General features: G+C 35.3%; 1 protein-coding gene across 2 annotated transcripts; it reads left to right on the top strand.

Moving 5' to 3' along the window:
* Positions 1-1,025: 1,025 nt before the first annotated feature.
* On the top strand, positions 1,026-7,360 carry LOC114406637 (transcription factor TGA2.3-like). Of its 2 annotated transcripts, none has more exons than XM_028369397.1 (12): positions 1,026-1,177; positions 1,622-1,793; positions 2,541-2,644; positions 3,352-3,425; positions 3,584-3,724; positions 3,921-3,968; positions 4,050-4,109; positions 4,268-4,345; positions 4,492-4,543; positions 5,194-5,465; positions 5,791-6,039; positions 6,724-7,360. In XM_028369397.1, the coding sequence occupies exons 2-12, from the start codon at positions 1,687-1,689 to the stop codon at positions 6,868-6,870; spliced, it is 1,332 nt and encodes a 443-aa protein (XP_028225198.1). In that variant the 5' UTR covers positions 1,026-1,177; positions 1,622-1,686; the 3' UTR covers positions 6,871-7,360. The 2 variants fall into 2 exon arrangements, with proteins under 2 accessions (XP_028225198.1, XP_028225197.1); XM_028369396.1 differs by having other exon boundaries at positions 3,533-3,724.
* The last annotated feature ends 4,667 nt before the right edge of the window (positions 7,361-12,027 follow it).

The raw sequence follows: 12,027 nt of genomic DNA, 5'->3' as shown, positions 1-12,027 counted from the left end.
CCCACTTGAAGTTTCTCATTGAGGATGACATTGTGAAGGGCAAGGAAGTCCTGGAAGGAGAAGTGGAGGTTATGTTGTAAAGGGAGGGTGAGGAGAACCTGGTGGGGGTAGCGTTGTGGAGGTCGAAATGGCAAAGGAGAAGGGACAAGAAAGACTGAGACATAGTCCGAAGTGACAAAAGAAACATGTCGTTAGTCAACGTTACATAATTGATGAAAATGATATAATTGTCGCATTTTAAACAATTGAGGGATCAAATTAAATCTTTTAACAATTGAGGAAACATATTGAATCTTAAATTATAATCAAGAAATCAAATGTATAATTAAACCTATTTTATAGCATGTTTGATTTAGATTCACTTCTATCATAATTAAAAAGTTATGGTGAAAATAAAATAAAATAACAAATAGTTGTTTCAATTTTGTCGTCATAATTCTATGGACTAGAATTGATTCTCATCTGGTTATTCAAACACACTATTACACCACCATTTAATTTTCCACCAAGAAAGAATAAATTTATAAAAATATAAGATTAGTTTATTGATGATATCCTATAAAATGGCATAGTGATGAAAACACCAACGCAGGAGGGTAAAAAGAAAGAAGGAAACAAAAATACAAAAAGCCGGTAAAGTTAACTGAAATTTGAAGAATTTAAAAGGGCAAGCTTTTTTTCTCTTTTTTTCCGATGGACGATAGTTTCAGACGAAAAGGACCGTATGCAAGAAATTGGAATGGTCTGAACGTCACGCTTCTTCCACTCTCTCTCCATACATAAAATATTTATAATTACACCAAAAAGATCAACTTGATGACACATGCATGATGCTCCTCTTTGAGTGTGTGGTGTGTGTGGTAATAAAACCATATAAATTGTTTTCAATCATAAGCAACAATAACCGAATAAATAATTAAAAAAACCAAACAAAAAAAAAGCTTATAAAATTTCCCCAGGGTTAGAGATGAAATTGTACTGTGTAACATCACTATATTATTATAATAAAATATTAAAGTGCCATTTCCCTTCAATCAAAAAAGTCAAAAAGTCTTGGTATTTATCGTCAACTTGCCACTGGTTAGGGTTTGCAGGGCCATTATTCTATCGGTTTCTTCTTCTGGGTGTTGCTTGAATCCGTGGAAAGTTCATTTATTTTCGATTTTCATGCGACCAGGTTGTGCAAGATCGCTTATTTATTTATTTATTTATTTATTTTTACCCTTTTGGATGTCAAATTTCATGTGCTTCCCTTTTGCAAGTTTATGTTGTTCAGCTTTGTTTTTATAAGGTGGACCTTTTATTTTCATTTTGATGCTGCAGAGGTTTTGGTTTTGAGTTCCAAAATTTTGTCTTTGTTTCAAACGGGTGAAAGTGATGCTGTCCTGTAGTTTTTTTTTTTCTTTCTGTTTTTCCAACACATATTTTGGTGCCAATGTTATAACACCAAGTTTTGGGGCTGTTTTGTCTTGATTCTTGTTTCCTGAGCTTGCCTTTTAGAAGCTTGTTAAATTGTGGTTTTCTTGTTGATAATTTTGTGTGCTTGAGTTTTTTGTTTTTTAGTTTTTCTTTTGTGGTAGGTTTGACTGAAGTAGTCGTGTGCTTTGTGAAATGGATTCAGGGACTTTTGGGGCTAATAAAGTTTCTGAAGAGATAAGATGATCGTTGTGCTGAGCATGGTTATTGATGGGTAGCAGAAGTAGAACAGTAAACGTTAACACTAAGGACACTGACAAGGTTCTGAACGGGATGCCAAGCTACGCTCCTCCATTGCCTTCTTCTTCCAATTCCATGTAAACTTTTCAGAGGACCCTTATGTTGTTTATTGTATACTTTGTTTCTATATTGGTCTTATTATAGTTTTCTGGGATCTTGTTTTGTTGTGTTTTATTTTTACTTTTTATCAGCAAATGTTAATTGTTTGTTTGTTAGTTTTTATTAGCAAAACGGATCGAACCCGCGACCTTTCCCTCCTTCCCTTCTTTCTTAACCACCCAACCAATCTTATATCTCCATTTTGTTTTGTTTTATGATTCACATGTGGGTAGATTGTTTATATGGTGTCAATCAATATTTGTAAGTCTAGTATTATTCTTTATGTAACTAATTGAAACTATTCATGTTGTTGGGGAACTGTTCTGTATTGCTGTGGAATTAGGCCCTATCTGTTGCAAGATTGCAAAGGAAAGTGTGGAGGGGGGAAATAATTAAAAGTTTTTTATATTTAATTTTTTCTATTTATTGGGGATACTTTATTCTAGAGTGGAGACAAATCCTCCTGTTCACTTCATTATGCTGAACTATACAGCCCTGTACTGTTGGCTCTTGTTTTTCCTTTCTTGGTGGCTTCAGATTTGCTTAAAAGTTTACTATGACCTTTTGTGTTTGAATTTTCTCATTGATTTGTTGCTAGATCTTGAGTGTGCAAGTTGGACTTTTCTTTAGCTTGGGATTGGGAACATGGACTTTCTCAGCCTTGCCTGGATGATTGGATATGCATTGTTATTTTTTTTAACATGTTGTCATGATTTTGGTTTCAGGGCCATGGAAGCAACTAATGCTCATCCTTCCCGTATTTCTGAATTTGGAACCCTGGAGCAATCTCTTGGATTTCGTGTTGAAGATACCATTAATCTTAGCAGAAGTATGTTGCTCATGTTTTGATCTATAATAGTTGGACTCCTTTTTTTTGTGTGGTATTTATTGTTTCTGTATTATGAATTTAATATCATGTCTCATACTCCCACTCCTTGTATTGTTGTGCTTGCCAATTTTGTGTATTTAAAACAGAGTCATATCCTTTCCGAATGATTGCACTTGTTTGTAACTTGCTCCTAACATACGCCTTCCATTCTATTTCTATTGTTTGGGGGTAATATCTCTATTTCTATGAAAGACGCTACTCACTTTATGTAGTATTCTGCGTGCACTCTATCAACCAGTACTCATGATTCTTTTGTTTGGCTTCTATGCCAAATTGAATTGTTATACCAATAGAGGAATAATATGATATTCTTTCCAGTTCTTCCCATAAACTACTGGTATAAATGCTTTTAAATGAGCCTTCATCTTATTTCTACCTTAAAGCCTTTATTTTCCACATTTTCCCGAAGAAAGGTGTGTTTCCTCTAGTATGACCCTTCAAAAGCAAGTAGAAGATGTAGGATTGTTGTTGGAATAAAATAACTAGACGTTAAACCACTAATGTTTGATTTTCCTCAGGAAACTGTTTAGTGTTTATATAAAAAACTGAATAAATACTGATAGGAATGCATGATATTAGAATTGTCATCCCCATGTTTGCACCTTATAAACCTCTATTTACTCTTTTGTTTTTATATTATCTTTCAGATCCGATGTTTAATCAAATGAAATCAAATAGCCAAGCTCTAGGTGCTGATATTCAATTTGGTGCTTTAAATAAGGTAATTTCTTATCTTATTTATGTGCTTATGTGCTTCCAAGAATCAATAGGTAACAACATATAATGTATTCCAACATTTCACACTCTTCTCTTACATGTAAGATGCAGTCAATTGCAACATCGGATATAAACCTCTCTGCTGCTATTGCTGCATCTCAGGCACTGGTATTCCAAAAAGATTCGCAACCAACTCTGGCTTCGACATCTGCTGGTCGTGAGAACTGGGGAGAGACCAACATGGCTGATGCTAGCCCTAGGACTGATACTTCAACAGATGATACAGAAGACAAAAATCAAAGGGTAATATTTTACTTTCATAATACAGTTTATTCTGCATCTTGGATTTAAAGAATTCATCAATTTAATTACTTCTGGTTATGCCTCTAGAGTTTTGACATTAAGAATAATTTATCCTTCCAAATGTTAAATTTTATCATACAGACAAAAGCGTGCTTATTTGTACTCTAAAATATGATGCTTCTTTGTTGTTTGGCAGCCTGAAAGGGATGAATCCAGTGGATCAAAAGATAAATCAGATCAAAAGGTTGTATGCAGTAATTGTGTTCAAATGGCATAAGCCTTTTGTTACTATGCATTAATTTTTCTTTTTTTATTTTTCATTCAGACATTAAGACGGCTTGCTCAAAATCGTGAGGCTGCCAGGAAAAGCCGACTGAGGAAAAAGGTAAGGCCTTTTCTGTTAATTTTAGATGAACTTGGAAAATTATTGTGATATAACTTGGTTAGTTGTTCAATATGTCATATTATTGAGACCCAACAACTTATCATGTTTTATAAATATTTCTGAACTTCTTTTTTAAATCCTTGTTTCTATTCATTCAGGCATATGTGCAACAATTAGAGAGCAGTAGGTTGAAACTGACCCAACTTGAGCAGGAGCTCCAGCGATCTCGCCAGCAGGTTTGGTTTTGTACTTATATTTATTGTTTCCGTTCAAAATTTGATACCTATCCAGCTATCCTTGAAGTCCCCTTTTTTTCATCTTTCTTTAGTCGGATTTTATTACTACATTAATGTGTTACAATTTGGTTATTAATCTTTTCCAGGGAATATTTATTTCAAGTACTGGAGATCAGGCACAGTCAATGAGTGGAAATGGTACTTAAACATTGTGTACCTCCGATTGTATGTTTTGAGGGTTAAACATATTGGAGTAGTTTTAGGGGATGTTTTGAGGCTGATAATAATAATCCATAGTCAGTGCAAAAACGATTGACACTTGGTTTGACATTCAATTAACAATATGTGCATCCCGAAATTAGTGTATATGTAAATTTTGCATTGGCAATTTGGCAGAAACCTGATAAAGGCACCTCTATTGAGTTGCTGTCCCTAACCAACATGGAATTTCTACATGCTAAAATATTTATGGTTGATTTAAGTGCTTCATCTAGTTCTCTGATATTATTCTTTTTCGTGAAACAAACCAAAGTTCCTGTAAAGATATAGTACCATCTCTAAGTTGGATTCCATTTACGTTGGTTCATATTTTTCATTGACAAACATTGGTTATTTGGTTGCATCTTGCATCATTTCAGTTGCACTGAAGTACTGCATTCTTCTGATACACCATAGAGCTTGGTGTTATTTGCTGTGATTGATTGCATCATACGTGATGCAAGCCTATTATGTGATTTTTGAACTCTGACAACATGGTACTCAGTAGCATGGATGGTCATGGGCAGGGTTTTGCAAAAGTTTGTGCTCTGTTTCAAATCCTAAATCAATTTAATAATCTTGTTGTACAGGCGCTATGGCATTTGATGTAGAGTACGCACGATGGTTAGAAGAGCATAATAGACAAACCAATGAGCTAAGGGCTGCAATAAATTCTCATGCTGGAGATATTGAACTTCGAACCATTGTTGACAATTTCATGACGCAGTTTGATGATATCTTCAGACTGAAAGGTATTGCCGCAAAAGCTGATGTTTTCCACATTCTGTCAGGAATGTGGAAGACTCCAGCTGAGAGGTGTTTCATGTGGATTGGAGGCTTTCGGTCATCCGAACTCCTCAAGGTGAGAAGTTTCTCTTATCTATGTTTTGTAAATGTTTTTTCTGGTTTGAAAATTGCTTCACTAATATCTGGTTGAACATTGATTGCATTCCATGCTTCCCAACAATATAAAGTGAGAAAAGCAACAAAAGAATCAAAATAGATAGGACCTTTTTTCTTGACATTATTGAAACCTAAATTCAAGATATAGTTTAGGAACTTTCCAATTGAAGAAATATCAGTTTTAACCGTTTTGTGTTTACGATAATTGATTCTGTTGTTGAGTTTTAAAGTTCATAGACTTTTATCACGTTATGCTGTCTAAGATTGGATTGAAACTGTTGCAGCTTCTTCTAAGTCAGTTGGAGCCTTTAGCCGAGCAACAATTGATGGGCATCTACAACTTGCAGCAATCATCCCAGCAGACTGAAGATGCTCTTTCCCAAGGGATGGATGCATTGCAGCAATCACTATCTGAGACATTGGCTAATGGTTCGCCCAGCTCATCAGGCTCCTCGGGAAATGTGGCAAATTACATGGGGCAAATGGCTATGGCCATGGGAAAGCTTGGTACACTTGAGGGGTTTCTTCACCAGGTACGCTCATTTTCCGGTCTAATTCTGTTTTCTCAACTTCCATCTTTTTGAAATAAAGAGAACTCAGGAAGCTTTGAATTAACTGAGTTTAATTTATATGCACTCTCACTGTAAAATATTTTACATCAACACCCAATGGGAATTTATTTTGTCGGCATATCATATTAATGAATAGAATGACATGTCAAATCTTATTATATGTTGCATCAACCAAGTATGTAATTGAACTTGATAACTTGTTAGGTTTACATGGAATTTCCTTTATTTTTCAGCATCGAAAAGAATTGTCTATTTTGTAAAAGACTCAGACTATAAAATAAATAGGATAATGATCTGCCTATGACTGGAGTGGATTGTGGAGGTTGTGTTGTCTTGGTGCACTTGTATACATGCTGTGTCAATGCTGAGCAAAAAAAAAATACATGCTGTGTCAAACACCACTAATTGACAAACTCCATGATATAAAAAAAAAGAATAATGTGAATAGAAATAGAGATTAGAATGATGGAACATATAAAACTGTTTATTGCATAGTTGCCTGCCTTAGGTGGAAGATGCTTTAAATGAGAGCCTAAAAGCAACTGATGATGTGCATGCACAAAAAACTGAACCTAAACTATTCCAGACATGATGGATTCACTCATCAAAATTATTAATCTTCAGCTCATTCTTTCGTGTTACTAGGCTGACAATCTGCGGCAGCAGACATTACAACAAATGCTTCGAATATTAACGACCAGGCAATCGGCTCGTGCTCTTCTTGCCATCAGTGATTATTTCTCACGGCTGAGAGCGCTGAGTTCTTTGTGGCTTGCCAGGCCAAGGGAGTGAAGCATTTCACAGCCCCATTAGTGGACTTCTTTCATGCCTGACTCCCTTAAACACCGATGATCATTGAATCTTGTGCTCTGAATGAGTTCAATGGAAGCTGGTGTCTTTTGACAATGAATTCCTCTTGAAGCCTAGTTGTGATGCTATAAACATTAAATGCTATGATTTTTCTACTCTGCCAACTGCTGGTGTGGTGCAACATTTTTCTTTAAGCTTTTGTGGTTTTAAAATAGTCTCAATAATTTGATTATATAGGTGTATGATAGATAGAAGCTGTTGAAGGGAAAAATGTAGAAATAGTGTATCTGTATTTTTAGGTTATAGCTGTTCATTGTATCAGAAATCAGCTTTTATTTGAGGGGGTATTTACCTCTCTTTAGTTTCATTTCCTGCTTAATGGTTTGTGGTTGGTTGCACATAAGGCTCCATGGTGTATGTATTTATACGTTCTCTTTTGGTATATTAGAAAGACATTACTAACTAAACTGAACTTGTTTCGTGGTGTGTGTGTTTTATAAGTGTTCATGAGAAAATATTATTTTTTTTATCCGTAGGAATAAAAAATAGTATGAGTTTATAGTAACTCATGAATCCTGTTCAACAAATTGAATTAGATTTTATTGATAGGGTAAGATGCACTTTGGAGCCTATAACATTTTTATGGACAATAATATAATCTAAGTTTACAAGCATATATACAGTAATACAGATAGTGCGGTGTGTGTCACGTGAGGTTTAAGTCATTAAGTGCTATGATGGTTGAAGTCTTAGGCATATTGATTCATATTAATACTTTGCTACTATATGAATCTAGAAAGTTTTTTTTATTTGTTTTTCACTTTATTAAATAATAGTAGGAAATTAGTATCGGTTATTATTTAAACTTTTCATGTATCTTATTTTTAAGGCACTTCTTTGTTTTAATTTAAAATGAACCCTGATACTATGATTGGTTTAGGGAAAAAATGAGTGAAAAGTTAGATGATTTAGTAGGTTTGATAGGAAAAAAGATAACAAGGAAAAATAAGAGTGTATATAAAATGACATGATATTCTTGATAAAAAAAGGTTTAGTTATGTTTCACTCTCAAATATTTGTAGTCTCTCCTAATTGATTTTTAACAGTTTGAATGAATAATTTTGTGATGATTTTTTATCATAAGAGAGACTAAAAAAATGTTTCGTAAATTTATGAGAGTAAAATATATAAATTTTAATTTAGAGACTAAAAATATTTAAAAAATTGAGTGACTAAAAATATTTAAGAAAAAAATTGAGTGACTGAAGTGGAGTATGCAAAAATGAAGGTATTTAGTCTTTTAACTATAAGAGGCATTTTTTTCTTGTGATTCTGTCTAATATTGGAAGGATCTAAAACATGGGTGGGTTTCATAAAAGTTTTTCCGATCCTATACTTTTTAAAAGATACCAAATTGTAGAAGGAATAAAAGAATAAAAGTCTTTCAAACTGACTCTTAAACTATATTTAATTGAATTATTGTTTGTTGAGAACTTTACAAGTAAAACTTTAAAGTTATTACCTGTTTAGCAATAATATATTTTAATTATCATATTGCATATTTACGACACTAGTACTGGATTTTACGATTGTAACCCTGCAAGTTCTCTTTTGATTAGAGTATAGCATCTTGGCATATATTTACTGATTGCCAAACAATACAACTTTAGCCAAGATATAAGCTATTCTTGATGCTTCAACATCACTTGAGAATCCAATTAAATCATCACTTGAGGAGCCATGGAAGCTACAGCTAATAGTTAGGCTGCACTCTTGGAAAGAAGGCTGGTATGGATTCACCTATATGGTATACCCATTGAACTATGGAGTGATGCTTGCTTTAGACAAATCACAACAACAATGGGCAAATTTGTTGGCATGGATGACGCCACTAAGGACCTTACTAGAACAAACAGGGCCAGAATCCTTATCAAAGCCTCGTTAGTCACAAGTGTTAAATACTCAAACATCATCCAGATCAATGGACACTTATAATACTAGTTTAGAATGGAGGAGGAAGATGGGCTATGAAAGAAGGACTGCTTGTGCAAAACATGGGAAATGGTAGACTCCATGGTTGGCGAAAGGGAAGATGATGATATGTCCATAAAATCAACGGATGATCTAGACGGTGGCCGAAGCATAGTGAGAAAAGGGCCAACGACATCTCAGTTTGAGGAAGATAGAAGGAAAAATGCTTTGTCCAATGGTCATAGTTTTAGACCAGCAACTCTAAAACAACATGGTAACCAACGGTGCATAACCTCTAAATTAGGCCTTAATTACCACGGTGCATAACCAACGGTGCATAAACAACATGGTAACCAACGGTGCATAACCAATTGGTGAGTACAGTGGGACCCGTTGGTTGGAAAAAGGATCCTTTGAATTAGGCCTTAATTACCACGTTGAAAACAACGTGGGACAACCACTTTTTGGAGAATGTTCTGCTTATAGAGAAGAGCAAGTGCATCTAGAAAATACTTCACAGGGGAGGATATATGAGTTTGGGCCCGAACCTATAACAGACTCACAATTACAAGCCAAGGTCGCTGATATTTCCCATGGGCATGGTTTTGCCTTACAGAGTGACAACAAGACAACATCAGGGGAACACAAACACAACAAAAGAAGCGTGGGTATCAAGCTAAGAAGAAAAAACAAAAGAATGGAGTCATTATCTTTCTGTGACTCTATTAGGGAGGAACTTTAAGACAATAAGAAAAGCTTACTTTGGTGGAAGAAAAAAAAATGATAAAGGCAGAACAGATTTGGGATATGGCTCAAAAGTTGGGTATCACCTTTGATCGAAGCTATGAAAACATTGTTAAACGTTTCATGGAATTGGATAAAAGAGAAGCTGAGGCAATGAAGACCAAGCAGGAAGCTGGCCCATCATGAAGGAGATTAATCTAGTTGTTAATGAAGATTGCAACTCACAACGTAAGAGATGTAGGGTGGTGCGGCAAGTGGAGATCTATTAGAAACATGGTAAAGGAAGAGAAACTAGATTTGCTATGCATGCAAGAGACAAAGCAGCAAGAAGTATCAAGTAACCTGTGTAAAGCTTTATGGGGTAGGGATGATGTGAGTTGGATCAACTATCCTGCAAGTAATACAGAGGGAGGTTTACTTTGTCTTTGGCAAAAAGAATGTTTCACACTCCAAAGATCTTTTTCTAGTGATGGCTTTATAGGTCTTGAAAGAATTTGGGCTAATGGAGACATACCTATTGTGGTTAACATATATGCCCTATGTGATCTAGCATCTAAGAAGAGGTTGTGGGAGTCTATTTTGTTCGAAAGAAGAAGAAACACGATGGAGGCATGGGTCTTATTATGTGATTTCAACGACATTAGAGTCTTGTCGGAAAGAAAAAGTGAGTCCTCACAAAACTATGGTGATTTGGATAGGAAAGTTTTCAATTGTTTTATTGAAGATATGGGTTTGGAAGACCTACCTTTGATTGGTAGAAGATTTACTTGGACTAGACCAATTGGAAAATCCATGAGAAGGATAGACCATATGCTAGTATCTAAGGAGTGGTTAGATTTGTGGGAAAGGAGCAACTTGCAAGCATTTAAACAAAAGTTCTCGGATAGGGATTTTAGGTTTCTAAATTGTTTGATTGGGGACCTAGGCCTTTTAGGTTTCTAAATTGTTGGCTTGAAGATAGGGATTTTAAAACATTTGTGGAAGAGAAGTGGAGGGATTTCAATGTCATAGGGAGGGGAGCCTTTGTGCTAAAAGAAAAGTTGAAGTTGCTTCAAAAGGAGATACGGGCATGGAACAAAAACCAATTTGGTGACTTGAATGCAAAAATGAAGATTTTGCAGGAGAAGATGAGATACTTAGAGTTGATTTGTGAAGAAAGAAGAAAGAGATCTTAATGAAGAAGAGTTGCGATCAAGATTCTTATTGCAAGGCCAATGGTGGGAGGTGACTAGACAAAACGAATAGTGCTAAGACAAAGGGTAAGGATCAATTGGATTCAAAATGGGGATTACAATTCCAAGTTCTATCATGCCTATGTCAATGCTAGAAGGAGGTTCAATTTGATAAAAGATCTAAAGCACGAAGGACGATGGGTTGAAGAACCAAGGGAGGTAAAGGATATTACTCAGAACTTCTTTTCTTCAAAATTTAGTTTTGGTGGAGAGATACTTGACAATATTGGATTGGAGAACATTCCTTTTAAGTGTTTATCCAATAAGCAAAGATCTTCCTTAATGCAAGCAGATAGAGATCAAGGAAGCAATTTGGGATTGTGAGGGCTTAAAGGCACCCGGATCGGACACTTTCAACTTTAAGTTCTTCAAAGAGTTTTGGCCTCTATTGAAGAATGATATTTTGCTCTTTGTGAAAGAATTACACATGCATGGGTGCTTTTCTAGAGGGGCAAATGCGTCATTCATTGCACTTATCCCAAAAGTGAATGAACCACATGGCCTAGGGGAATATAGACCCATTTCTTTAGTGGGTTCTCTCTACAAAATCATCACAAAACTCCTAGCAAGAAGAATCAAAGTGGTCTTGCCTGGTGTGATTGATCAAAGGCAAAGTGCCTTCCTTGAAGGGAGGCACCTCCTCCATAGTACCTTGCCAGCATTCAAGGTGGTCAATAAAGCTAGAAGGAAAAAGAAAAAGTGTGTAATCTTCAAGGTTGACTATGCAAAAGCCCATGACTCGGTGAGGTGGGATTTTCTCTTTTACATGTTAAAAAGGCTAGGCTTTGGATACAAATGGGTGGCTTGGATTAGAGGTTGTTTGTCATCAAGCACAATTTTTGTTTTCTTAAACGGAAGCCCCAAGGCTTGTTTATGGAAGTAGAAGTGAGGTTACTTGGTTTGATGACAATGTGGAGTGGTCTGTTGGTGATGGTGAACAGACTAAATTTTGGAAGCATGGTTGGTTAGAAGTGTAAGCGTCGTCCCTTTACTTCCTTTAAATAAATAAATAAATAAAATTAGATCATAAATTTCCTCATTATATAAATTAACTTTTAACTCATAACAACTTAAAAAAAAACACTGTTCTTTTTTTCTTCTTCTGATGCACAAAAATTCTAATAAAGCAACCGGAAGAGGAGTTCTAAAGAGTATCAGAAACGTCATCATTGTTAACGGAGAACGTTTGAGC

Source organism: Glycine soja, chromosome 3 (assembly GCF_004193775.1).
Source record: "Glycine soja cultivar W05 chromosome 3, ASM419377v2, whole genome shotgun sequence".
Taxonomy (NCBI): Eukaryota; Viridiplantae; Streptophyta; class Magnoliopsida; order Fabales; family Fabaceae; genus Glycine; species Glycine soja.
The sequence above is the reverse complement of the archived record's forward strand: the minus strand, read 5'-3'. Positions and strand labels throughout refer to the sequence as shown.

Excerpts from the sequence above, each read along its gene's own strand:
- LOC114406637 (XM_028369396.1), top strand. The coding sequence starts at position 1,687 with ATGGGTAGCAGAAGTAGAACAGTAAACGTTAACACTAAGGACACTGAC. Across the intron at positions 2,645-3,351 it reads TACCATTAATCTTAGCAGAA|ATCCGATGTTTAATCAAATG; the intron begins GTATGTTGCTCA and ends ATTATCTTTCAG. Across the intron at positions 4,346-4,491 it reads TCCAGCGATCTCGCCAGCAG|GGAATATTTATTTCAAGTAC; the intron begins GTTTGGTTTTGT and ends AATCTTTTCCAG.